The sequence below is a fragment of the Hyperolius riggenbachi genome, chromosome 5, assembly GCF_040937935.1.
Source record: "Hyperolius riggenbachi isolate aHypRig1 chromosome 5, aHypRig1.pri, whole genome shotgun sequence".
Taxonomy (NCBI): Eukaryota; Metazoa; Chordata; class Amphibia; order Anura; family Hyperoliidae; genus Hyperolius; species Hyperolius riggenbachi.
Genome location: NC_090650.1, coordinates 312,895,511 through 312,920,684, shown reverse-complemented (window position 1 = coordinate 312,920,684; position 25,174 = coordinate 312,895,511). Strand labels below are relative to the sequence as shown.

At 44.2% G+C, this 25,174-nt stretch overlaps 1 protein-coding gene across 6 annotated transcripts in view; it reads right to left on the bottom strand.

Moving 5' to 3' along the window:
* Positions 1-3,715: 3,715 nt before the first annotated feature.
* The window catches only part of TMEM200C (transmembrane protein 200C), a 117,588-nt gene continuing 96,129 nt past the window's right edge, over positions 3,716-25,174 (bottom strand). For all 6 annotated transcript variants that reach the window (XM_068234707.1, XM_068234710.1, XM_068234709.1 and 3 more), the window contains exon 2: positions 3,716-6,359. In XM_068234707.1, coding sequence (XP_068090808.1) covers positions 4,692-6,323 — 1,632 coding nt within the window. In that variant the 5' untranslated portion in view covers positions 6,324-6,359 and the 3' untranslated portion in view covers positions 3,716-4,691. The remainder of the gene's footprint in view (positions 6,360-25,174) is intronic.

Genomic DNA, 25,174 nt, shown 5'->3' with positions numbered 1-25,174 from the left:
ATTGTGTAATGTTGGTCTGCGTGTAGGTTGTGACTTGTGGGAATTCTTACTATCTATCTATCTATCTATCTATCTATCTATCGTTTTATAACATGTAACATAACAGCATCAGTGAGAAAACTGGCTGAGAATGTCCGTAACAGAAGGCAGGACTCTGCTGACGGTGCCATCACAGGCTGCTGTCTGAAAATGAATGACAGAGATGGAGAGTCATACAAAGGTGAACAGAGGGAAAAGCCATAGTCTCTGAAATGAGTGCATTTTGCAAGCATATTTTGAAAAGCATGGTTTCGCATACATGTTTACAGTTAGAGAGAAATATGCAATATATCATGCTGTAAAACATGGGATACCGAGGGACAGTTATGCATTTTTACAGTTTTTACCTTTCTATACAGGAAATATAAGCAGTATGTATACTTAGATAAAGCACCTTTCACACACATTGTAAGGAGAGAGAACCAGTGTGTACTGTACAGGAAAGCAATTAGAATTAATAACACTCTACTGAGTAATTCGGTAAGCATAAAGGAGATATATGTGAAAAAAATGCTCATTTCTTTTTCAATTTTGAATTTTGCTACAAGCAGCTGGTCTACCATGCTATGCTTCAACCAGATTAGCAGTCCATATAATACAGATCTTAGGCCTCAAACCCACTAAAAGCCTTTTCTAAGCACTAGTTATTTGAAAAAGCTCTTGCTAATGCAATGCTATGGGGTATTTTTTATAAAATCACATCCCTCAAGTGGGATCACACCCATAGCATTACATTAGTAAGAGCTTTTCAAATCACAAAAGCGTCAGAAAAGCACTCCTAGTGGTTCCAGGCCTGAGAGGTTTACACCCTCTTTGCCAATGCATATCAAAAACTTTGACATCTTTTTTGTATTCCCCTGAACCAAGTGCTATCTCTATGTATTTCATTTTCCAGCTCCATTAAAGGGAGATGTTTTGTGAAACTCTAAAAATAAAACCAATCAATTTTTTAAAAAAAATTATATTATGCTATGAGAATGTTTTAATCCAAGATAAATTCGGGCTCTAGAAGACCACCATGAGGTGCAAAAGTTTCCTCAGAGACCACACTATCGCTTAATAAGAATACATTTTGTATTTTTTTTTTTATGTCCGTTAAATGTTAATACTTTTGCATATGTATTTCCTAAAATGTTTCGTAAGCTCAAAAGCAAAGGCAATTACACTGACATGTTAAAATGCTTGACTAGCAGCACTGTGTACAAAGCCATAGTTCAAAAAAAGAAAAACAAACAAAAACAGTGAAACAGGCAGGTCTGACCTGAAAATAATTTTCACCATTTACACATCTGAGTGGCAAGCCTATCACAAATTCAGCAAATGGAACATGAAAAAAATAAATAAACTTGCTTTTAGCAATCTTTAAAAGTAAAGTACAGGCAGAAAGTTATACTTAAAAAGACTCTGAACCCACTTGAAAAACAGGTTTTTACCTTTTATTTAGGTTAAGCATGTTTGCCCCTGCTAAAACACTGCTATGCCACAGCAGAACAAGCGTTTTTTACCCCCCAAATCCTAGGGCAAAAATCCACAATTTTCCTGGTTGTGGATTTTGATGCCCGGGAGGCAGATCTTTGGGCTGTAGCTCTGCCTCCATTTACGTCAGTCTGCCCGCAGATCTCCGCCTCTCCCCTCTCAGCGAAAGAAGACTGAGAGGGACGGGGAGAGGCGGCTATCAGCGCAGATTGAAGTGCATGGAGGCAGAGCTACAGCCCAAAGCTCTGCCTCTATGCGGAAGGAGCCCCACAATGTACCCCAGGGGATTTGGGGGGGGGGTAAAAAAAAAACCTCGTTTTGCTGCAACCATGCTTAACCTAAATAAAAGGTAAAAACTCAATTTTTAAGTGGCTTCAGAGTCTCTTTAATGGAGGTTACAATTTTTGATGTAATGAACACGCTTTGGTTATGTAATGATTTGTGACTAACATAAGTAAACTATCCAGGGTTATATATTATTATCCTGTATGTTATTAGGTAAATGAGATGCAAATAATATCAAGTTGATGCAGGATTATACACATTTTCTATGCAAATTGAAAATGGACCAATCGAATTTTACCTCAGAATTTGATTGCTTCATTGTCCAGCTGCATACATTTGCATACAAAATTAGCATAACGCTGAATCAACTCAAAATGATTTGCATCTCAACAACCATCCCTATATGTTATGCTAAATGTTTAAGGGCATATTCACAGTGGGATGTTGTGCTCTAATGCAACGTTAAAGTCGCAACGCAGCATTACAACACAATGCAAAAAATAAAGGTAGTAACACACATTAACGCTGCATTACCATCACATACAGTAGATACAGTGGAGCATACAGGCAATGAAAAGTATGCCTCTCTGTATCTGTTTAACATCTGCATTTAGAGGTAACACACTGCAAGCAGTAATTTACAATAACACAACATTTACAATGCGATTTTAACGACGCACTGTGAATGTCGCATAGGCTTAACATTACAGTGCGTTAACCTGCATTATAATGTCTTTATAACACAGGACAATAACGTCCCTCTGTGAATTTGCCCTAAAGCAATCCTGAGGGCAAAGCTCGGATTCAAAAACAGATACTTACCATGAAGAGAGGGAAGCCTCAGGATCCTATTGAGGCTTCTCTCTGTTGTTGGCAGCCCCCCGTTGCTGAGCGTGGTCCCCCCTCCATATTGTGGCTGCGCGGCTCCTCTTCCACATTCATGGCCAGGCATTAAAAGCTCAAGCCCGTCCGCACATGCACAGTAGCACGGGTGGGCTTGAGCATCTAATGCGCGTCCATGAATGTGGAAGTGGAGCCACATGATCCGATAGGATTAGTGACAGTGCCCTCTCGCTACTAATAGAGGGGGCCGCGCACAGCAGATCACTGAGGGAAGCCTCAATAGGATCCTGAGGCTTCCCTCTCTTTAGGTAATTATCTGATTTTGTGTACCCCAGCTTCAGCTCAAGTACACTTTAAGTTTAATTGCTAAATAAAAATACATGTCTGGTTACTATTAACTGTGCCCAACTGCCTCATTGTTTGATAATGCACCATTGCACTAAACTAAAACTAACTCAAGAGAAACCATATCGATAAAGTTGGAAATACTTGGAATGTATTGCTGGAAATTGAACCCTGAATAAATCCAACACTGCTGCAGTGCCTGATTGTTTATTTACTCAACTTTATCAATATTGCATCTGTATTTAACTTTCATCATGAGCACACAGCAATAACTGTTGAGGTAGCAGTTTGTGACGTGATACACCTCTCTACCATTAAACCTGACTCCCCCCTTTGGAACTTGGAGCAACTCTCGTAGTGCCGACTGCTTTCACAAGCTCTCTTTGATCGATTGTATTACCTCAAGAGAAACACTGTAGCTTATGTATCCTAAATGTTTTTAAGTATGAGGACTGATGAAACAATGACTAACCTTGATGCACGGAAAATATGATCACACAGACATATCAATTATTCTCGTAATGTAACATTAGTGCAAATAACAATGATGAGTCATCTTGGATAATGAAAACATACAATGATCATAATACAGCGTTTCCTTTCCATTAAAATCACCCTAGCTGTGGTTTGCCACTATTATAAATCTATCCCACAAGAGAAATGCTTGTTATGTATCATAACAGCTTCAGAATGAATACAGTGTATGCTTTAACAATACAGCTATACATTTTTAAATAAATGATTTTTCTTTATTTATATTATTATAAATTATTTTGATAATAGAAAACATCAAAAGGCTGACATTCTGACAAATGGGCCAGTGATGCAAATCTACATTGAATAAATATGAAATGTAGCAAAAATACATTTTATCATGCAGTTCACTTAATTTCCATTTCTAGAAATTAAATTCTATGGTAGCTAGCACAATTTTCTTCTCCTAAATTACTATGTACTCTGCATTTCAAGTCTGCTTGTTGTAAGCAAGATTGCATGCCGTTATTAAAATACTGCAAGAGGTAAAAAATAATAAACCAAAAATAACAAAAATACATTTTGGTGCATGTGATATAGTAGAATGTAAACATTTCTTGAAACTTTATTATTTATAATAATAATATTAATGTTATCAGTTAATAACCATAGCATCCAAGAAAAATATTTTATTACAGAAGATTAAAATTATTTGAAAATAAAATTCTAACAGTCCCACAGAAGAAAAGTAAATTGATATCCTTTGTCCGTCTTTAAACATAGTTGAATATTCTGTAGCTTTACACTGCATCTGTAATATCTGTCTTCAAAGAAATGATAAAGCTTCTAAAATAGTTCCTTTAAAAAAAAATTCATTTTATCGCTATGTAGGCAGACTTGCTGCCTTAGCATCTGAGTAAGCCAAACTAAATCGCCATAACCGAGCAATTACTGACATGCCATCAGCAGGAAAAATATCTACTGTAGCTAAAAATGAAGTGTGCAGTTACTGTTAAAAATAATCTGATTTATACTGAAAGTTAGAGACAGGCTATTTTACTGTTTATTAATACAGTTAGGTATCAGTCATACATACAGTTACAATCAGGTGTTGGCGATGGTTATCAATATATACCAAACTGTTGACACTGCAGATCTTTGGATATTGGTGAGTTCCCTGTAATACAGAATACTCCGGGACAAACTACTGATGAGTATCAAAGTGTGGCTTAAAAAACTGTGTTATCTATGTCATCATCATCATCAGAATTTGCGTGAGACCTGGAGAGCATCAACAGTTTGTCTTTATTACTGTACTGCTTCTGTACTATATGTTGTTCTGTGCTGGTATCTTCCAAGGAAATTTCTATATCTATAGCCTCAGTCTCACAGTCTTCTGTTTTATTGGCTGAGGTGTCTATAGACTCGAAGGAGGTTCCCGCCTCCTCAAGATGAATGTAGCCCTTATTGCTTGATTGGTCAGACCCTGAACTCTGGGAATCTCTTCTTATCAGGGGTGCTGCGGTAAGAGAATCCACAAGAACAGCAGGTTTTGTTTTGCCAAAAGAAGAGCCTCTCACTAAAAGGCTACAGTCTAAGTCTGTGCTACTTAATGACTGGCTACCCAAGTCCGACAGAAGCCCAGGTGATATGGGCCTCCTGAAGTCAGGCAAACAGCTTGTGCTCTGGCGCCTTAAAGGTAATTTTCTATGACTTTTGGGAATATCCCAATTTAAGTCTGCATGGCTAAAATTGGTCAGACTTAATTCAATGTCTCCCTTGGATACTTCTTTGGCACATTTGTTCCCTTCCCCATGTTCTTCTTTCTTCTCCAAAAGACCGTTATCTAACTTGACAATAGGCAGTGTGAAAGCACTGAGGGAATGACCAACTATAGAACATGTACTACTCCTACCCCATCTTAGATCGGGTGATGCAGACAGGGCATCATTACCATCATCTATCCCTGAAATTCTGTCAAATGGTAAAGCAGAGTTCGACCTCTCTCTGTAAATACTATATACTCCTTCATTCATGTTCATTTGCTCAGTTGGGTGTCGTTGCACCTTAGGAGAAGACGTCCTTGTTTCCCTTAGATTTGGAGGAGAGAAAGAAATGGGTCCACCAAGAGCAGAATGCCATGAGCTCTTAGCCAACATTGCAGCCCCAAATGTGTCACCACCTTTCACATCAATACTCCGAGATTGCACATAATTAACAAACCCATTTAAAGGAGCTCCATCTTTGCATTTCATGCCATGAACATCAATCACTGTAGAGTAGAGATCCCTCAGATTGATGATCTTTGTTTTCTTGTCTCTATTTTCATGAAGAACTGCATTTGCACAAATAAACAGAAATATTCCAATGCCCATTATTAGGGGACCAAATACTTTTAAGTTATCCGAATGCAAGTATCCAGAAAACAGACCTGCAAAAAATCCAGGTGATTTGTTTTTCTGAAGGCCTCTTGTTAAATTTGTATCACTTACTTTGAAGGCATTCTGATTAGTTCCTTGACTGTTGTCATGGCTCCATGATTGGCTTGTATTTGCACTGATAATATTAGTGTCACCTGATGACAGTTTGGCTTGATTTGTCCCTACTCTGGTATGATAAACAGACTGACTTTTTGGCCAATATCCCATAACCGCCATGGCAATTCCAACTAGAAGAACCAAAATTCCACATAGAGCGATTAATCCAGAGATGGAACACAGTTTAAGTTTTCCTTTTACAACCACGACATCATTCTTCCGTTTCTTTTTTGCTTTTCTTTTTTTCTTCGGAGTTTGGCTTTTAGGTCTGAGAGGATCTTGTTTTCGTGCAGAGATCCTTAATAGACCTCCAGTGGCAATCATAACGACCTCAAACAGCCACGCAAATCACTCCAGCTCCTGTGAAATAAAGAACAAAAAAAATAAGCAAGACTAATACATAAACAGCTTCACGCTATGTCAAATCATGAAATTATCATACCAAAGCACAACTAAAACCAAAGCAGCAAAGCATGCCAGAGTATACATTAAGAAGGAATAAATATTATAATTTCACAACCTACTCAATGTGAATAGTTACAAGATACTACAAAATGTGAAATAAACTTTGTAATTTTTACCATAGAAAATAATCAGACGGTAATTATCGATTGTTCACATTTACTGAACGATTATTTCTTCAAATTTGATCATAAAATGCAACTTTCAGATCTATTTTATCCTATTTAGCAATCGACCAAAGAATTGTTCCTTATCGATTGCCTTCATAAATGGCATTTTCTATACAATTCAATCATTAAAATCGCAACAAAAGATCACATTTGGTGAAAACATTTTACCATTAATGGGAACCTTAGGTTGGCCTTTTTACTTGTGCTTTTCTTTTATTTGTGCAACAAGACATGTGTATAGAGATGGCTCGAACCTCTGATTTTTGGTTCGTGAACCGCGAACTTCCGCAAAAGTTCGGTACGCGCGAAGTTTCGCGAACCGCAATAGACTTCAATGGGGAGGTGAACTTTGAAAACTAGAAACATTTATGCCGGCCACAGAAATGATGGAAAAGATGTTTCAAAGACAAATACCTATATAGCGCTTTTTTCCTGGCGGACTCAAAGCGCCAGAGCTGCAGCCACTAGGACGCACTCTATAGGCAGTAGCAGTGTTAGGGAGACTTGCCTAAGGTCTCCTGCTGAATAAGTGCTGGCTTACTGAACAGGCAGAGCCAAGATTCAAACCCTGGTCTCCCATGTCAGAGGCAGAGCCCTAACCATTACACTATCCAGTCACTGTTTCAAGGGGTCTAACATCTGAGTTTTTGCATGGATGAGTGGGATAGACGCCAAAAGTCCCGAGGAAAAATCTGAATTTGATGCAAAGCAGTTTTTTAACGGCAGAAATCACATTTTATTGCTAAATTGGAGGCCTAAAGTGCTTTAAAACATCTTGCATGTGTATACATCAATCAGGGAGTGTAATTAGAGTACTGCTTCACACTGACACACCAAACTCACTGTGTAACGCACCGCAAACAGCTGTTTGTGTTGTGATGGCCATGCTGGACTGGTGCGCACCATGGCCAGAATGCAGGCGATGGCGGTTTTCAAGCCCATATGCTCGGGCTGAGGTAGCTCAATGACAGAACAACAGTGACTGAGTGTCCAGCTGATCGAATTTGGTCTGTCCACAATGAAGCAACAACCTTATTATCTTCGGTGTGCCCCCACCCCTGAGACACTCATATAGTTGGCGGTCATTGCTTCATTGTGATACACAAGCCCCTTCACCGCAGCAAGGTAACGATCACAAAGGGCTCTTTCACACTAGAGGCTGCGGTAGAAAAGGCTGAAAGTCAGCCTTTTGCTTAACGCCAATACCTAGCGTTTTCAAAGCGTTTTCAAAGCGTTTTACAGCTCATATGAAAAATGTCTTTTTTTTTCTATAAAAATAAGTGAACAAGTCAGCTGTAAAACGCTTTGAAAACGCTTTGAAAACGCTGAAGTTGGTGTTTTCCATTGACTATCATTGAAACGCCAACAGCCAACTTCGGCTGTAAACAGCTCTGAAAAAGCTCCTGGAAGCGTTGAAACGCAACGCTCCAAAATGCCGAGTTAGATGTGAAAGGTAAAATGAAAGTCTATGCATGTATTGCTGTGTTCTATTGCTTGTGTGTGTCGAATTTAGCATTCAGTATGGAGGCAGTGTTGGTGGGTTTTCTGGATGTGAGAGGTCCAGAGCCTGGGTGTGAGAGGTCCAGGCCCACCTGCACTCCCCTCCAGGTATCACGCATTGGCCTTGGGGCCCCGGCCAGTGAGAGAGGTCCGGGGCCCCTGGCCATCGTGCGAACCAATCGTGTGGTTTTAAACGTTTTTTTTCAGCTCTAGGACATGGCGGACAGGTGAGCGGTTAGGGAGGGACCCCTGTGGGAGGGATGCCTGCACGGGGCGGTCCTGCTAGCGACGCAATCTTGCGATTTGCGTCCAACTGAAGCCTCCCACCTGAATGCTAATGGCTGCTAGATGTGGTATGGCAGGTAAAGGGTGTATGACAGTGCATCCTGATTGGCTGACGAGCACCTGCTGATGACTCAAATGTAGCTGCATGCATGTATTGCTGTGTTCTATTGCTTGTGTGTGTCGAATTTAGCATTCAGTATGGAGGCAGTGTTGGTGGGTTTTCTGGATGTGAGAGGTCCAGAGCCTGGGTGTGAGAGGTCCAGGCCCATCTGCACTCCCCTCCAGGTATCGCGCATTGGCCTTGGGGCCCCGGCCAGTGAGAGAGGTCCGGGGCCCCTGGCCATCGTGCGAACCAATCGTGTGGTTTTAAACGTTTTTTTTCAGCTCTAGGACATGGCGGACAGGTGAGCGGTTAGGGAGGGACCCCTGTGGGAGGGATGCCTGCACGGGGCGGTCCTGCTAGCGACGCAATCTTGCGATTTGCGTCCAACTGAAGCCTCCCACCTGAATGCTAATGGCTGCTAGATGTGGTATGGCAGGTAAAGGGTGTATGACAGTGCATCCTGATTGGCTGACGAGCACCTGCTGATGACTCAAATGTAGCTGCATGCATGTATTGCTGTGTTCTATTGCTTGTGTGTGTCGAATTTAGCATTCAGTATGGAGGCAGTGTTGGTGGGTTTTCTGGATGTGAGAGGTCCAGAGCCTGGGTGTGAGAGGTCCAGGCCCACCTGCACTCCCCTCCAGGTATCGCGCATTGGCCTTGGGGCCCCGGCCAGTGAGAGAGGTCCGGGGCCCCTGGCCATTGTGCGAACCAATCGTGTGGTTTTAAACGTTTTTTTTCAGCTCTAGGACATGGCGGACAGGTGAGCGGTTAGGGAGGGACCCCTGTGGGAGGGATGCCTGCACGGGGCGGTCCTGCTAGCGACGCAATCTTGCGATTTGCATCCAACTGAAGCCTCCCACCTGAATGCTAATGGCTGCTAGATGTGGTATGGCAGGTAAAGGGTGTATGACAGTGCATCCTGATTGGCTGACGAGCACCTGCTGATGACTCAAATGTAGCTGCATGCATGTATTGCTGTGTTCTATTGCTTGTGTGTGTCGAATTTAGCATTCAGTATGGAGGCAGTGTTGGTGGGTTTTCTGGATGTGAGAGATCCAGAGCCTGGGTGTGAGAGGTCCAGGCCCACCTGCACTCCCCTCCAGGTATCGCGCATTGGCCTTGGGGCCCCGGCCAGTGAGAGAGGTCCGGGGCCCCTGGCCATAGTGCGAACCAATCGTGTGGTTTTAGACGTTCATTTTACCTTAGAAAACGCCAACTTTGGCTGTGGCGTTAAAACGCCGATAAAGTCCTCTGGTGTGAAAGGGCCCGAAGGGGAATTGACACATGTACATGCCTTTTGTTTTGTTGTTGCAGCTGCAGTGCAGCCAGAAACATTAGGCAGGCATGTACACGCACCAGAAAACTTATTATAGCGGCCGCTGCTAGCAGCGGCCTTAAAAATTCAGGAATATGCCTGAAGTCGTGGACCCTGTTGGTGGTGGCGGAGAAGGCAGTCAAGCGGCCTGCAGGCAGAGATGCTGTGTGGAGAGTGACTTAGTCATGGGGCAGGCAGTCACACAGCGTGCAGGCAGAGATGCTGTGTGTGGGGACTGACTTAGTCTTCGGGCGGGCAGTAGCCCTCCGGGATCCATTCCTCATTCATTTTGATAAAGGTCAGGTACTGAACACTTTTTTGACTTAGGCGACTTCTTTTCTCAGTGACAATGCCTCCAGCTGCACTGAAGGCCCTTTCTGACAGGACGCTTGAGGCAGGACAAGACAGAAGTTGGATGGCAAATTGTGACAGCTCTGGCCACAGGTCAAGCCTGTAGTCCAAGGGTTCATCACTGCTCACAGTGTCTACATCCACACGTAAGGACAGGTAGTCGGCTAGCTGCCGGTCCAGGCATTGGAGGAGGGTGGATCCGGAAGGGCTAAGGCAAGGCTTTGGACTAAAGAATGTCCGCATGTCTGGCATCACCATGAGATCGCTGGAGCGTCCTGTCCTTGCCTGCGTGCACATGGGAGGAGGATTACTGGCAGTGGTACCTTTATTCCATTGTGCTGTGACATCACCCTTAAACGCACTGTAAAGCATAGTTGCCAGCTTGTTCTGCATGTGCTGCATCCTTTCTGCCTTCAGGTGAGTTGGTAACATCTCCTCCACTTTGTGCCTATACCGAGGGTCTAGTAGCGTGGCCACCCAGTACAGCTCATTCTCCATGAGTTTTTTTATACGTAGGTCCTTTAACAGGCTGGACAGCATGAAAGATGCTATCTGCACAAATTTGGATCCAGACGTACTATCCATCTCCTCTTGCTCTTCCTTAGTGACACCAGGTAAGTTCTCCTCCTCCCCCCAGCCACGAACAAAACCACGGGAAAGTTGAGCAGCACAAGCCCCCTGCGATGCCTTCTGCGATTGTTCTTCTACCTCCTCCTCCTCCAAAAAACACCTTCCTCATCATTTGAGTCTGACTCCTCTTTCCCACACGTCTCTTCCTCCCCCTCCTCCTCCCCCCCCCCCCCCCTCTGTGCTGCCGCAGGTGTTGAGGAAACATCTGGTTCTGATGAGAATTGATCCCACAACTCTTCCTCCTGTTAATGTTCCTCTTCACGCTCCTCCACAGCTTGATCCACCACTCTACGCACGGCACGCTCCAGGAAAAAAGCATAGGGGATCAAGTCGCTGATGGCGCCTTCACAGCGACTCACCATGTTTGTCACCTCCTCAAACGGCCGCATGAGCCTGCAGGCATTTCGCATGAGTGTCCAATTCTTGGGCCAGAACATCCCCATCTCCCCAGACTGTGTCCTTCTACTGTAGTTGTTGAGATACTGGGTGACGGCTTTCTCCAGTTGTAGCAGGCGGTCAAATAAGACCAGGGTCGAATTCCAGCGAGTCGGGCTATCACAAATCAAGCGTCTCACCGGCAAGTTGTTTCTCCGTTGAATGTCTGCAAAGCGTGCCATGGCCGTGTAAGACCGCCTGAAATGCCCACAAAACTTCCTGGCCTGCTTCAGGACGTCCTGTAAGCCTGGGTACTTCGACACAAATCTCTGAATGATGAGATTCAGCACATGTGCCATGCATGGAACGTGTCAACTTTCCCAAATTCAAAGCTGAAATTAGATTGCTGCCATTGTCACACACCACGTTGCCGATGTCCAGTTGGTGCTGGATCAGCCACTGATCCACCTGTTTGTTAAGAGCAACCAGGAGAGCTGCTCTAGTGTGACTCTCTGCTTTGAGGCAAGACATGTCTAAGATGGCGTGACACCGTCGTACCTGCCATGCAGCATAGACCCTGGGGAGCTGGGGCTGTGTAGCTGGAGAGGAGATCGCAGCACCAGTAGAGTTGAACTGCCACTCAGCCAAGGAGGAGGACAGCGAAGAGGATGTAGCAGGAGGAGAGGAGGTGGCAGCAGGCCTGCCTGCAAGCCGTGGAGGTGTCACAAGTTCCGCTGCACAGCCACGTACTCCCTGCTTGCCAGCGGTCACCAGGTTGACCCAATGGGCTGTGTAAGTAATGTACCTGCCTTGACCGTGCTTGGCAGACCAGGCATCCGTGGTCAGATGAACCCTTGACCCAATGCTGTGTGCAAGAGATGACACCACTTGCCTCTTAACTTCATGGTACAGTTTGGGTATCGCCTTTTTTGAGAAATAATTGCAGCCTGGTATCTTTCACTGCGGTGTCCCAATGGCCACATATTTTCGGAAGGCCTCAGAGTCCACCAGCTGATATGGTAACAGCTGGCAAGCTAACAGTTCCGCCAAGCCAGCTGTCAAACGCCGGGCAAGGGGGTGACTGGCAGACATTGGCTTCTTACACTCAAAGATTTCCCTCACACACACCTGACTGCTGCTGTGGGCAGAGGAGTAGGAACCACTCAAGGTGAGAGGCGGAGTGGAGGATGGTAGCTGTGATTGTGAAGGTGCAAGGGAGAAAGCGGCTGAAGATGATGCACCTGAAGGAGGGAGAGGAGAAGGAGGGTGGCTTTGCTTTTGTGTGCTGCTTTTCCTCAGGTGGTATTCCCATTGCAGTGTGTGCCTTTTTAGCATGTGCCTTCGTAAGGCAGTTGTCCATATGTGGGTGTTGGCCTTTCCACGGCTCAATTTTTGGAGGCAGAGAGAACAGATGGCATTGCTCTGATCTACGATAGACACTAAAAAATTTCCAAACCGCTGAGCCCCTCTGGGGTGTGGGCACTATGGTGGCCTCAGCAGCTGACGTTGAAGGGCATGTTGGCTGGCTGTCCATAGGTGGCGATACATGGCGCCGGACACTGCCACCAGCTGTTTCTGATGACGAGCTCCCCCTGCTTTTTTCAGCAACTCGTCTCCTCCTACTCCTCTCTGACTCCCCCTCTGAACTGTCCCCCTGTTCATCTCCTCTATTGGGAACCCACGTGGCATCCGTATCATCATAATCATCCTCCCCAGCTTCGTTTGCCTAAGACACCTCAAACTGCATCAACAGCAGGTACTTCATCATCCTCCTCCTCACACATTACGTCCATAGTGTCGCCTAACTCAGGTGAGGTGGTGTAACTTGCTTAGCGTCTTCATCTTGTTGTAAGAAGAATGGCTGTGCATCAGTGATTTCCCCACCAAATAACTCCTGCGAAGTGTCAGATGCAGTGGATGTGGTGGCAGTAGTAGCGCTGGTGGCTGTGGAAGATGAGGTGTTCTGTGTTAAATAGTCAACCACGTCCTGACAATCTTGGGAGTTGATGGGACATGCCTTCTTCTGAACACTGTACTTTGGGCCAGGGCCGCATGAAATCACGTCAGCATGACCTCGAACGGACCTGCTGGGTGGCCTGCCTCTGGGTCTGCCCCTGCCTCTACCTGTGTTGTCCATATCAGGGGGGGAATGAAGTGAAAGGTATGCACTGACTTGACCAATACAATGTGCAGTCACACAGGTGCAGTGAAAGGTATGCAGTGATTGGTATTACAATACAATGTGCAGCTGTCACACAGGTGCAGTTAACAGGTATGCTCGGAGTGGTATATTACACAGCGTGTGGTCACACAGGTACTGTGAACAATTATGCAATGACTGATATTACAAATGTGCACCTGTCACACACACACAGGTATTGGACAGGCACAGTGACACTGCATGCGCTCACATAGGTAGGTGGGTGCACTGAACAGGTAGGTATATGCAGTGGTGGGTATTACAAATGTGCACCTGTCACACACAGACAGGTACCAGACAGGCACAGTGACACTGCGTGCGCTCACGAGGGTAGGTGGGTGCACTGAAGTGAACAACAGGTAGGTATATTCAGTGATGGGTATTACAATGTGCACCTGTCACACACAGACAGGTACCGGACAGGCACAGTGACACTGCATGCGTTCACGTAGGTAGGTGGGTGCACTGAACAACAGGTAGGTATATGCAGTGGTGGGTATTACAAATATGCACCTGTCACACACAGACAGGTACCGGGCAGGCACAGTGACACTGCGTGCACTCACATAGGTAGGTGGGTGCACTGTGAACAACAGTTAGGGGTAATTACTACTGTGCCAGGTGCAGATTTGTAATACCCATCACTGCATATACCTAAGGGCAGCTGCAACTGACTGACAGGGCTGTATATAATGCAAGTGGGCCACACCAAAAAATAAAAAAAAAATAGATCGCAAGAACTAGATTAGCTCTCAAAAGAGCTGTTGAGGGGTGCTTTAGCGATAAGAATCAGCAAGGAGCAAGCTAACAAGCCTACAAGAGCCTAACTAAGCTTTCCCTTTATCTCTCTCTGCAGCAGCTCTCCCTTCTCTAATTACTGCAGGCACACGAGTGAGTGAAAAGCCTGATGCTGCCTGCCTTTTATAGGGGGGGGGGGGGGGGCTCCAGGAGGGAGTGTAGCCTGATTGGCTACAATCAGGGGCGTAACTAGAAATCACTGGGCCCCCCTGCGAATATTTGTATGGGCCCCCCCCCCCATAGGTGCCAAATAATCGTAATGGGGCAGCGTTTCACTGTAAATTAATTGTAAAGTGGGCAGCATTTTACCAGACAATCGTAATGTGGGCCAGAAAATCGTAATGTGGGCAGAGTTCACCAGAAAATCGTAATGTGGGCCTTTAGAAAATCATAATGTGGGCATAGTTCACCAGAAAATCGTAATGTGAGCACAAGTCACCAGAAAATTGTAACGTGGACAGCATTCACCAGACAATCGTAATGTGGGCAGCGTTCACCAGAAAATCATAATGTGGGCAGAGTTCACCAGAAAATCATAATGTGGGCAGAGTTCACCAGAAAATTGTAACGTGAGCAGCAGTCACCAGAAAATTGTAACGTGGACAGCATTCACCAGACAATCGTAATGTGGGCAGCGTTCACCAGAATATCGTAATGTGGGACAGAAAATCGTAATGTGGGCAGAGTTCACCAGAAAATCGCAATGTGGGCAGCAGTCACCAGAAAATCGCCATGTGGGCAGCAGTCACCAGAAAATCGCAATGTGGGCATCAGTCACCAGAAAATCCTAATGTGGGCAGCAGTCACCAGAATATCGTAATGTGGGCAGCAGTCACCAGAAAATCCTAATGTGGGCAGCATACACCAGAAAATCGTAATGTGGGCAGCAGACACCAGAAAATCGCAATGTGGGCAGCAGACACCTGAAAATCGTAATGTGGGCAGCAGACACCTGAAAATCGTAATGTGGGCAGCAGACACCTGAAAATCGTAATGTGGGCAGCAGACACCTGAAAATCGTAATGTGGGCAGCAGACACCTGAAAATCGTAATGTGGGCAGCAGACACCTGAAAATCGTAATGTGGGCAGCAGACACCTGAAAATCGCAATGTCGGCAGCAGTGACCAGAAAATCGCAATGTGGGCAGCAGTGACCAGAAAATCGTAATGTGGGCAGCAGACACCTGAAAATCGTAATGTGGGCAGCAGGCACCTGAAAATCGTAATGTGGGCAGCAGTCACCAGAAAATCGTAATGTGGGCAGCAGACACCTGAAAATCGTAATGTGGGCAGCAGGCACCTGAAAATCGCAATGGGGGCAGCAGACACCTGAAAATCGCAATGGGGGCAGCAGACACCTGAAAATCGTAATGTGGGCAGCAGTGACCAGAAAATCGCAATGTGGGCAGCAGTGACCAGAAAATCGTAATGTGGGCAGCAGACACCTGAAAATCGTAATGTGGGCAGCAGGCACCTGAAAATCGTAATGTGGGCAGCAGTGACCAGAAAATCGTAATGTGGGCAGCAGACACCTGAAAATCGTAATGTGGGCAGCAGGCACCTGAAAATCGTAATGTGGGCAGAGTTCACCAGAAAATCGTAATGTGGGCAGCAGACACCTGAAAATCGTAATGTGGGCAGCAGACACCTGAAAATCGTAATGTGGGCAGCAGACACCTGAAAATCGTAATGTGGGCAGAAGACACCTGAAAATCGTAATGTGAGCAGCAGGCACCTGAAAATCGTAATGTGGGCAGCAGACACCTGAAAATCATAATGTGGGCAGCAGACACCTGAAAATCCCCCTGCAGAATTTCAATGTGTGTGGGCAGCGGGCAGCGGGCAGCAGCGGGATACATACCTTCTTCCTTGCGTTCCATCGGAAGTGACGTCAGCCGCTAGAGCGAGAAGGCGGCGATGGAACGCAAGGAAGAAGGTATGTATCCCACCGCCGCTGCCCGCTGCCCACACACATTCACTAGCTGGAGGGGAGCGCAGAGGGGAGAGCCCCGAGGTGAGGGAGAGGGGGGGAACTTCCCCTCTCCCCGCCGACTGTGGGCAAGGCTTTCCCCTCATGCTGCCACCCCTCCAGCCCCCAAAAAACGGCCCCGAGCGGGCCCCAGGGGGGGGCCGGGCCCCCCCGCGGGCGCAGGCGCTGCAGGGCCTATTGCTACGCCCCTGGCTACAAAGCGATTGCTGACTGTGATGTAGAGGGTCAAAGTTGACCCTCATGATGCACTATGGAGGCGAATCGAACTTCCGGTGCAGTTTGCAGTTCTCTGCGATCGCGAACCCTGGAAGTTCGCTAATTCCCGTTCGCTGGCGAACCGTTCGGGCCAGCCCTACATGTGTATAGCTTGCCTGTCCTTTTTTGTGTTATTTCTCAGTTACAGGAACAGGAAGACAAGCACTGCTGCTATTTGACGAACTTCTTTACATTTATTTTTATATCACTAGCTTTGATTTAAAAAATTGAATTGTTTATTAGCTAAAGTCCAATGTGGAGAGCTTTCATTTTTCATCAGTCTCCAACACATTTTTTTCAGCAAGCTCCCAAGTCTCAAGGAACAGCAAGCAATGGGCAGCGCTCACAGGCTGCAAGTGAAGTGAAAGCTCCAGAGATATGCCCAGCTCCTTGGGGCTAAATACACACCTTGAATACAAATCAGATGCAAATTATGTGCTAACACTAATCTAAATTCTAAAATTTGAATGCAAGCTGTCACCCCTGGAGGCAGCTAGCCTGAAGTATACTTAAGTTTTGTACAGCAGAAGGAAATGGCAGCGCTTCCAAACAGACGCTGCACCTGAATTGACTACCTGCACAAGTATGCAGAGCTCGACTAACGGGCAGGTTACACACCTTGCATTCAAAACAGGTACATTAAAGGGGGCGTTAGCTTCAGCATAAGTTGTGCACAAATTATCCCTAATAGCAGGGCCGGGCCGAGGCATAGGCTGGAGAGGCTCCAGCCTCAGGGCGCAGTGTAGGAGGGGGCGCAAAATTCATTCAGCTGTCATTCCTAATTGTGTATGTAGCAGAAAGAAATAAGAAAAGGGGATACATAGCAGTGACTGCAGGCCAGAAAACTAGATATTGAGGTGTTGGGGAGGTTGTGGGCTCTGGGGCGCCTCTTAGTCTAATAGCAATCAGTGTGTGACGGCTGGGGTAGGAGGGATGGAGGGGCGCACGTTGGTGTCTCAGCCTTGGGTGCTGGAGGACCTTGTCCCGGCTCTGCCTAATAGACTCTCGTACGGCGGTGACGTGCCCCAACAGGAGAGAAACTAACCACTAATCTAGCAGTGAAACATATCAAAAAGTGAAGCATGTTCAAACAATGAAAATTGTCCAAAAAAGGAAAAAAAAAAGGGTTAAAACCTCAAACTAATGTAACAGTGAAGCATATTCAACAGTGAAACAGAATTTAGATTAGTGTTAGCACATAATTTGCATCTGATTTGTATTCAAGGTGTGTATTTAGCCCCAAGGGGCTGGGCATATCTCTGGAGCTTTCACTTCACTTGCAGCCTGTGAGCGCTGCCCATTGCTTGCTGTCTTTTGAACAAATGTGTATACTATTTATGGCTAGCTGCACCAGGTAAGGATTATGATTTTAATTTTAGACTAGCTAGGGTTCACTGTTGGATATTTTTCACTGTTGAATATGCTTCACTGTTACATTAGTTTGAGGTTTTAACCCATTTTTTTTTCTTTTTTGGACAATTTTCATTGTTTGAACATGCTTCACTTTTTGATATGTTTCACTGCTATATTAGTGGTTAGTTTCTCTCCTGTTGGGGCACGTCACTGCCGTAGGAGAGTGTAACCTGCCCGCAAGTCGAGCTCTGCATACTTGTGCAGGTAGTCAATTCAGGTGCAGCGTCTGTTTGGAAGCACTGCCATTTCCTTCTGCTGTACAAGTCTCAAGGAAGACAAATACAGCACAGTCAGTCAAACCAAGCTAAAATAGACTGTTTCACAAATTTGAGTTCAATCGTTACCTTTAATTCTGATTATTCTACAAAAAAGGAGAGCCCCTATGCAAGCACAGGAAATTAGAAAAAAAGAAGGTTATAGCTTTAACACTTGATAAAGATACAGCTAAGTATCAAAAACACTGTTAAGATGTGTGTTTCAATATCGTGACTTGAAAATGGACAAGTAGCAATGGAAAACCAGCTCTCACAGCAGCAGGATGTGGTGAGATTGGACAGCACATGATAGCTGTAATAAACATAAAAGAGGATCAGAAGAAAAGTACTGCAAAGAAGAAATAAAATGCACTATTTAAAGAAGAAAAATTAACTATACAGATGAAAAAGGCTGAAACAATGTGGAGGTATACAAAAGAATATCAGATGTGAAGGAAATATTATGCTGAAAGGGAGAAAAATACTGAATAATAAAAAACAATACAGTGGTGAACCAATTAGAAAAGAAGGGTTTTTTTTTATATTTATTCTAATAAAATATGTTTTATTCATACTAAACTGGTTTTTAAACTATCCCTTCCATCTAAAGAGCTGTGTTCAAAAACAACCCATTCACTTACTGACCTGTAAAAGAGAGGACATTCAGGGTCCTCTTAATATTATAGGGGGGTATCGGTTGAAAAGGGCGCCTGAGCTGCCTGTATGAAAAGGGCGCCGCCATAGACATCAATGTTATTTCTGGAAATATGGGCTACAAGGTGTAGAAAAGGGCGCCCGAGTTTTGATATAGGCTACAAGCGGGCTCCCCTTTGTAGCCCATATTTTTTCGGCTACAAGGTTTTCGGCTACAGTAGGGTGCACCTTTGCAGCCCATATTATTGCCTTTTTTTTTTCCTGTAGCCAAAGTTTTTATATGGGCTACACTAGGCGCCTTTTTTGTAGCCTAAGTTTGTATATGGGCTACAAGCGCTCTAAGCCGAATTATTTCATTCCCCCACTATCCATGGCGGCCTGGAGGGGGAATAGTAATTAACACATCCTGGAGTTTTTCTTCCAGCCGAAGTTTTTATATGGGCTACAAGTGCTGGAAGCCGAATTACTTCATTCCCCCACTATCCATGGCGGCCTGGAGGGGGAATAGTAATTAACACATCCCAGAGTTTTTTTTGTAGCCGAAGTTTTTATATGGGCTACACCAGGTGCCTTTTTTTTGTAGCCGAAGTTTTTATATGGGCTACACCAGGTGCCTTTTTTGTAGCCGAAGTTGATGTATATATGGGCTCCACCAGGCGCCCTTTTTTACAGGCGCCCTTTTCATATAAACCCTATAGGGGGCATGCTATTTTTTTTCAAACATTTCATCTTAATTAACCCTTTAGCAGCAAATGTATTTAGAGGCTTGCAAGTGCTCCAGGCCAATTTATTTTAGCACTTTTTTATCTCTTATTTGTTACACTTCCTTGCTAATAATTAGTACTGCTGTAATGTGTATTTATGGCCACTTGTCACTAGGGGGCAGTGTGAGACAATAACAGAGGACTTCTGCTTTCAGTTTCCATATTTTCTGCTAGCAAAGAGACATCAAAGAATTTTGAAGAATTTACAACAGAACAAGTTCTGCTGACTGCGATCAAAAGCAGCACACGTATTTCATAGTTACATAGTTATTTTGGTTGAAAAAAGACATACGTCCATCGAGTTCAACCAGTATAAAGTACAACACCAGCCTCCTCCCTCACATATCCCTGTTGATCCAGAGGAAGGCGAAAAAACCCTTACAAGGCATGGTCCAATTAGCCCCTAAAGGGAAAAATTCCTTCCCGACTCCAGATGGCAATCAGATAAAATCCCTGGATCAACATCATTAGGCATTACCTAGTAATTGTAGCCATGGATGTCTTTCAACGCAAGGAAAGCATCTAAGCCCCCTTTAAATGCAGGTATAGAGTTTGCCATAACAACTTCCTGTGGCAATGCATTCCACATCTTAATCACTCTTACTGTAAAGAACCCTTTCCTAAATAAATGGTTAAAACGTTTTTCCTCCATGCGCAGATCATGTCCTCTAGTCCTTTGAGAAGGCCTAGGGACAAAAAGCTTATCCGCCAAGGTATTATATTGCCCTCTGATGTATTTATACATGTTAATTAGATCCCCTCTAAGGCGTCTTTTCTCTAGACTAAATAAACCCAGTTTATCTAACCTTTCTCGATAAGTGAGACCTTCCATCCCACGCATCAATTTTGTTGCTCGTCTCTGCACCTGCTCTAAAACTGCAATATCTTTTTTGTAATGTGGTGCCCAGAACTGAATTCCATATTCCAGATGTGGCCTTACTAGAGAGTTAAACAGGGGCAATATTATGCTAGCATCTCGAGTTTTTATTTCCCTTTTAATGCATCCCAAAATTTTGTTAGCTTTAGCTGCAGCTGCTTGGCATTGAGTACGATTACTTAACTTGTTGTCAATGAGTACTCCTAAGTCCTTCTCCAAGTTTGATGTCCCCAACTGTATCCCATTTATTTTGTATGGTGCTAGACCATTAGTACGTCCAAAATGCATGACCTTACATTTGTCAACATTGAATTTCATCTGCCATGTATGTGCCCATATAGCCATCCTATCCAGATCCTGTTGCAATATGACACTATCTTCCTGAGAGTTGATGATTCTGCACAATTTTGTATCATCTGCAAAAATAGCAACATTGCTCACTACTGCATCTACTAGGTCATTAATAAATAAATTGAAGAGCACTGGACCCAGAACAGACCCCTGTGGGACCCCACTGCTAACAGTCTCCCATTTTGAGTACGATCCATTGACCACAACTCTTTGTTTTCTGTCCATTAGCCAGTTCCCTATCCATGAACACAGACTCTTCCCCAGTCCTTGCATCCTCAACTTTTGCACCAGACTTTTGTGGGGAACAGTGTCGAAGGCCTTTGCAAAGTCCAAGTATATCACATCTACAGCATTCCCAATATCCATATTAGCATTCACTACCTCATAAAAGCTGAGCATGTTAGTCAAACAGGACCTGTCTTTAGTAAACCCATGTTGATGCTGAGAAATAAGATTATTTTCTACTATGAAGTCATGTATAGTATCTCTTAGTAACCCCTCAAATAGTTTGCATACAACTGATGTTAAACTTACAGGTCTATAATTTCCTGGATCAGATTTTTTGCCCTTCTTAAATAATGGGAAAACGTGGGCTGTACGCCAATCCACTGGGACTCTGCCAGTTGCAAGAGAGTCACAAAAGATAAGATAAAGGGGTTTATCTATAACTGAACTTAATTCCCTTAGGACCCGAGGATGCATGCCATCCGGGCCAGGTGCCTTGTCTATTTTTAATTTATTTAGTCTTGCCTTCACTTCTTCCTGCGTTAAGTATTTAATATTACAGTTAGAAGATTGAGACTCTTCTGCCTCTGTAGTTTGCAACAGTGCTGTTTCTTTTGTGAAGTTCATTCCTTTGAAGCTTGTAATGGATTAAAATAAGTAATATATTATTTTCAAAATATACATATAAACAAGATGTCAGGAAAAAGATTTAAATACATGCATACAGTTTAAATATGTATTTGTGCAGCAGCAGCAGCCTTGCCCTTTGTTTAGCCCTGTCACCAGAACCAATTGACAGGATTCAGTTAGCAGATTCCTGTATGCTAAGATGAAGTAAATTGGGCACTGGGGTTTGGCCATTTCCTAAGGAAACTCTGGCTAGAAGTGGAACAAGCAATAGGGTTGAGTAATCAGTGCCTCGGTTTCAGCTATTATTTAGCGAGATACCGCCACAACAAATGGTGAATAGAGATGGCTCGAACCTCTGATTTTCGGTTCGCGAACCTCAAACGCAAAACTTCCTCAAAAATTTTGGTTCGTGCGAACTTTTCGAACTGCAATAGACTTCAATGGGGAGGCGAACTTTGAAAACTAGAAACATTTATGCTAGCCACAAAAGTGATGGAAAAGATGTTTCAAGGGGTCTAACATCTGAGATTTTACAGCAGGTTCTCTCCCTTCTCTAATTACTGCAGCCACACGAGCAAGTGAAAAGGCTGATGCTGCCTGCCTTTTATTAGGGGTGGGGGGGGGGGGGGGCAGGAGGGAGTGTAGCCTGATTGGCTACCCCATGTCTGCTGACTGTGATGTAGAGGGTCAAAGTTGACCCTAATGATGTAGTATAGGGGGTGGGTTGAACTCGCATATAGTTTGCGGTTCACTGCGAACAGGAACCACCGAAGTTCGCGTGCGAACCATTCGGGCCATCTCTAACGGTGAAGGTAAGTATTATGTATACGAAAACGGAATATTGGCATTGGCAAACTTGTGTGACAGATTTGAATTAGAGGCCCCCAGGCTATTATATAGCCAAACACTAGATTGGCTGCGGCACATTGCATGGCTATCTTAATCAGTGTTTAGATCAGGCTTTCTCAACCAGAGTTCCCTGGAACCCCAGGGTTTCTTGAGGACTCTGCAAGGGTTCCTTGGCATTTCCCCCATCATGGGGGAAGTATAATAGAGCACACTATAATAGGTGGTACTGTAGCAAGAAGCACTAAATTGAGGGGTCAGGAGACAGTATAATGAGTGGCAGTGTAATAGGGGTAGTGAAATTAACAGCCTAACCTACTTTTAAAGACCATGCCTCTTTAAAAATAAATGTAGGCCAAAAAATTGTGTGCAGGGGTTCCTTGAGATCCAAAAGTTATTTGCAGGGTTCCTCCAGGGTAAAAAGGTTGAGAAAGGCTGGTTTAGATGAAGGGTTATACAGTATGCAAGGCTGTCTTTCTTCACAACAACAACAACAACAACAACAACAACACATTTGTAAAATTCTCCTGTAGGGAAAGCAGCTAAAAAGTGCAAAATGATGCAATACATCAGAGTGGGCTTCAGTCGTCATAATACTAAAGTTCAAGAAAGGAGTCCCCAATTTCTTTTCAAAATATACAAAATGAAGTACTGTAATCTGTTAAAGTGGACCTGAACTCTTGCACAGGACAGAAGAAAAACAGAGAGGAATGCACCCTGTATGTATTTAGAGAGTTTAGCCTGTAATTCCCCCTCATCTGTGACTAAACACAAGTTGCAATTTGATCCCTCAGCTGTGACAGCTGACTGCCACGGCAGAGAGCTCATTAGTAAACACAGGATGTTAGCAATATGCCTGCTTACATGAAAGCAGGAAGTAGACAAACTGCAGATTTATTGCAGAATTTGTATCAGCTGTAACAGAAAAATAAGTTTTTTGTTTAAAGGTTATTATGCTGTTGCTTATCTTTTAGAGAAGAGAGGAAGTTCTGAGTTCAGGTCCACTTTGAAGTGCAGTTACTTCTTTAGATCAAAAGCCTCTTTCATGTTATTATGGAAGCACAAGTTATGCATTTATTGGATATACCCAGCAATGGAAGTGCAAGAACTGTTGTAAATACATTTCAAATAATAATGTACTCTAAGGAAAGAAAGACTACAACAAAGAAGTTCATTGTTAGACTTTAGTTGCTCCAGTCAACTAGTTGCCATAGTAACTAGCAATGACCTGCACATAGTGTCAGACACATCCAGCATGCTGTAGCTCTTTTTATTGTCATTGGTAGACCTCTCCCCTCACTCGACCTCCTCCACATCTCCAGATTACGATCTAGAGCACTGAGAATTGCCAGTGACCCCTCACACCCGGGCCACCGCTTTTTCAGCCGGCTCCATTCAGGCCGCAGGTTTCGAGCCATTTACACCAGAACTTCGAGGCATAGAGACTCCTTTTTCCCCTCTGCTGTCAACCTTCTAAACTCCCTTCATCTCTAACGCTTCCCCCCCCCCAAATGCTGCAGTTGCCGACCTGATGGACTGTCTAGTATAAAACTGTTTAAACTGCACCCTGCGAACTACCGCCAGTGGCGTACCTAGGGCATTTGACACCCGGTGCTGGGTATTATAAGACCCCCCCCCCCCAAAAAAAAGTAAAGGGGCAAAAAATGGGTGGCGCTATCGCGCGCCGCGGCAAAAATGGGCGTGGCCATGACCGGATGAGGGCGGAGCTAACTGTAATTTGACGTGAACCCAGGTGAGAGTGATATGGAGGCTGCCATATTTATTTCCTTTTAAACAATACTAGTTGCCCTGCTAATCTATTTGGCTGCAGTAGTGAACTGAATCACACCAGAAACAAGCATGCTTGTTCAGGGTCTGTGGTTGAAAGAATTAGAGGCAGAGGACCAGCACGGCAGCCAGGCAACTGGTATTGCTTAAAAGGAGATAAATATGGCAGCCTCAATATATTTTCACCTCGGGTTCCCTTTAAAAGTGCAACGCAAAGACAGTGGACCCAAGTTTTGGTGACCCTTTCCCCAGAAAATTCACATAATTGTGCAGGTTTTCTCAAGAAAATACACGTAATGTGTGCAGATTTGCCCAGAGAATACGTTCAATCATGTCGGCAGATTTGCTCAGCAAATACATGCAATCATGTCGGCAGATTTGCCCAGAAAATACATGCAATCATGTTGGCAGATTTGCCCAGAAAATACATGCAATCATGTCGGCAGATTTGCCCAGAAAATACATGCAATCATGTAGCAGATTTGACCAGAAAATACATGCAATCGTGTGGCAGACCTGTCCAGAAAACACTTCAATCGTGTAGCACACCTGGCCAGAACATAAACGCTACCCCTGGCTGCTAATATACAGGATCTTCTCAAAAAATTAGCATATTGTGATAAAGTTCATTATTTTCTGTAATGTACTGATAAACATTAGACTTTCATATATTTTAGATTCAAATACACACAACTGAAGTAGTTCAAGCCTTTTATTGTTTTAATATTGATGATTTTGGCATACAGCTCATGAGAACCCAAAATTCCTATCTCAAAAAATTAGCATATTTCATCCGACCAATAAAAGAAAGTGTTTTTAAAACAAAAAAAGGCAACCTACAAATAATTATGTTCAGTTATGCACTCAATACTTGGTCAGGAATCCCTTTGCAGAAATGACTGCTTCAATGTGGCGTGGCATGGAGGCAATCAGCCT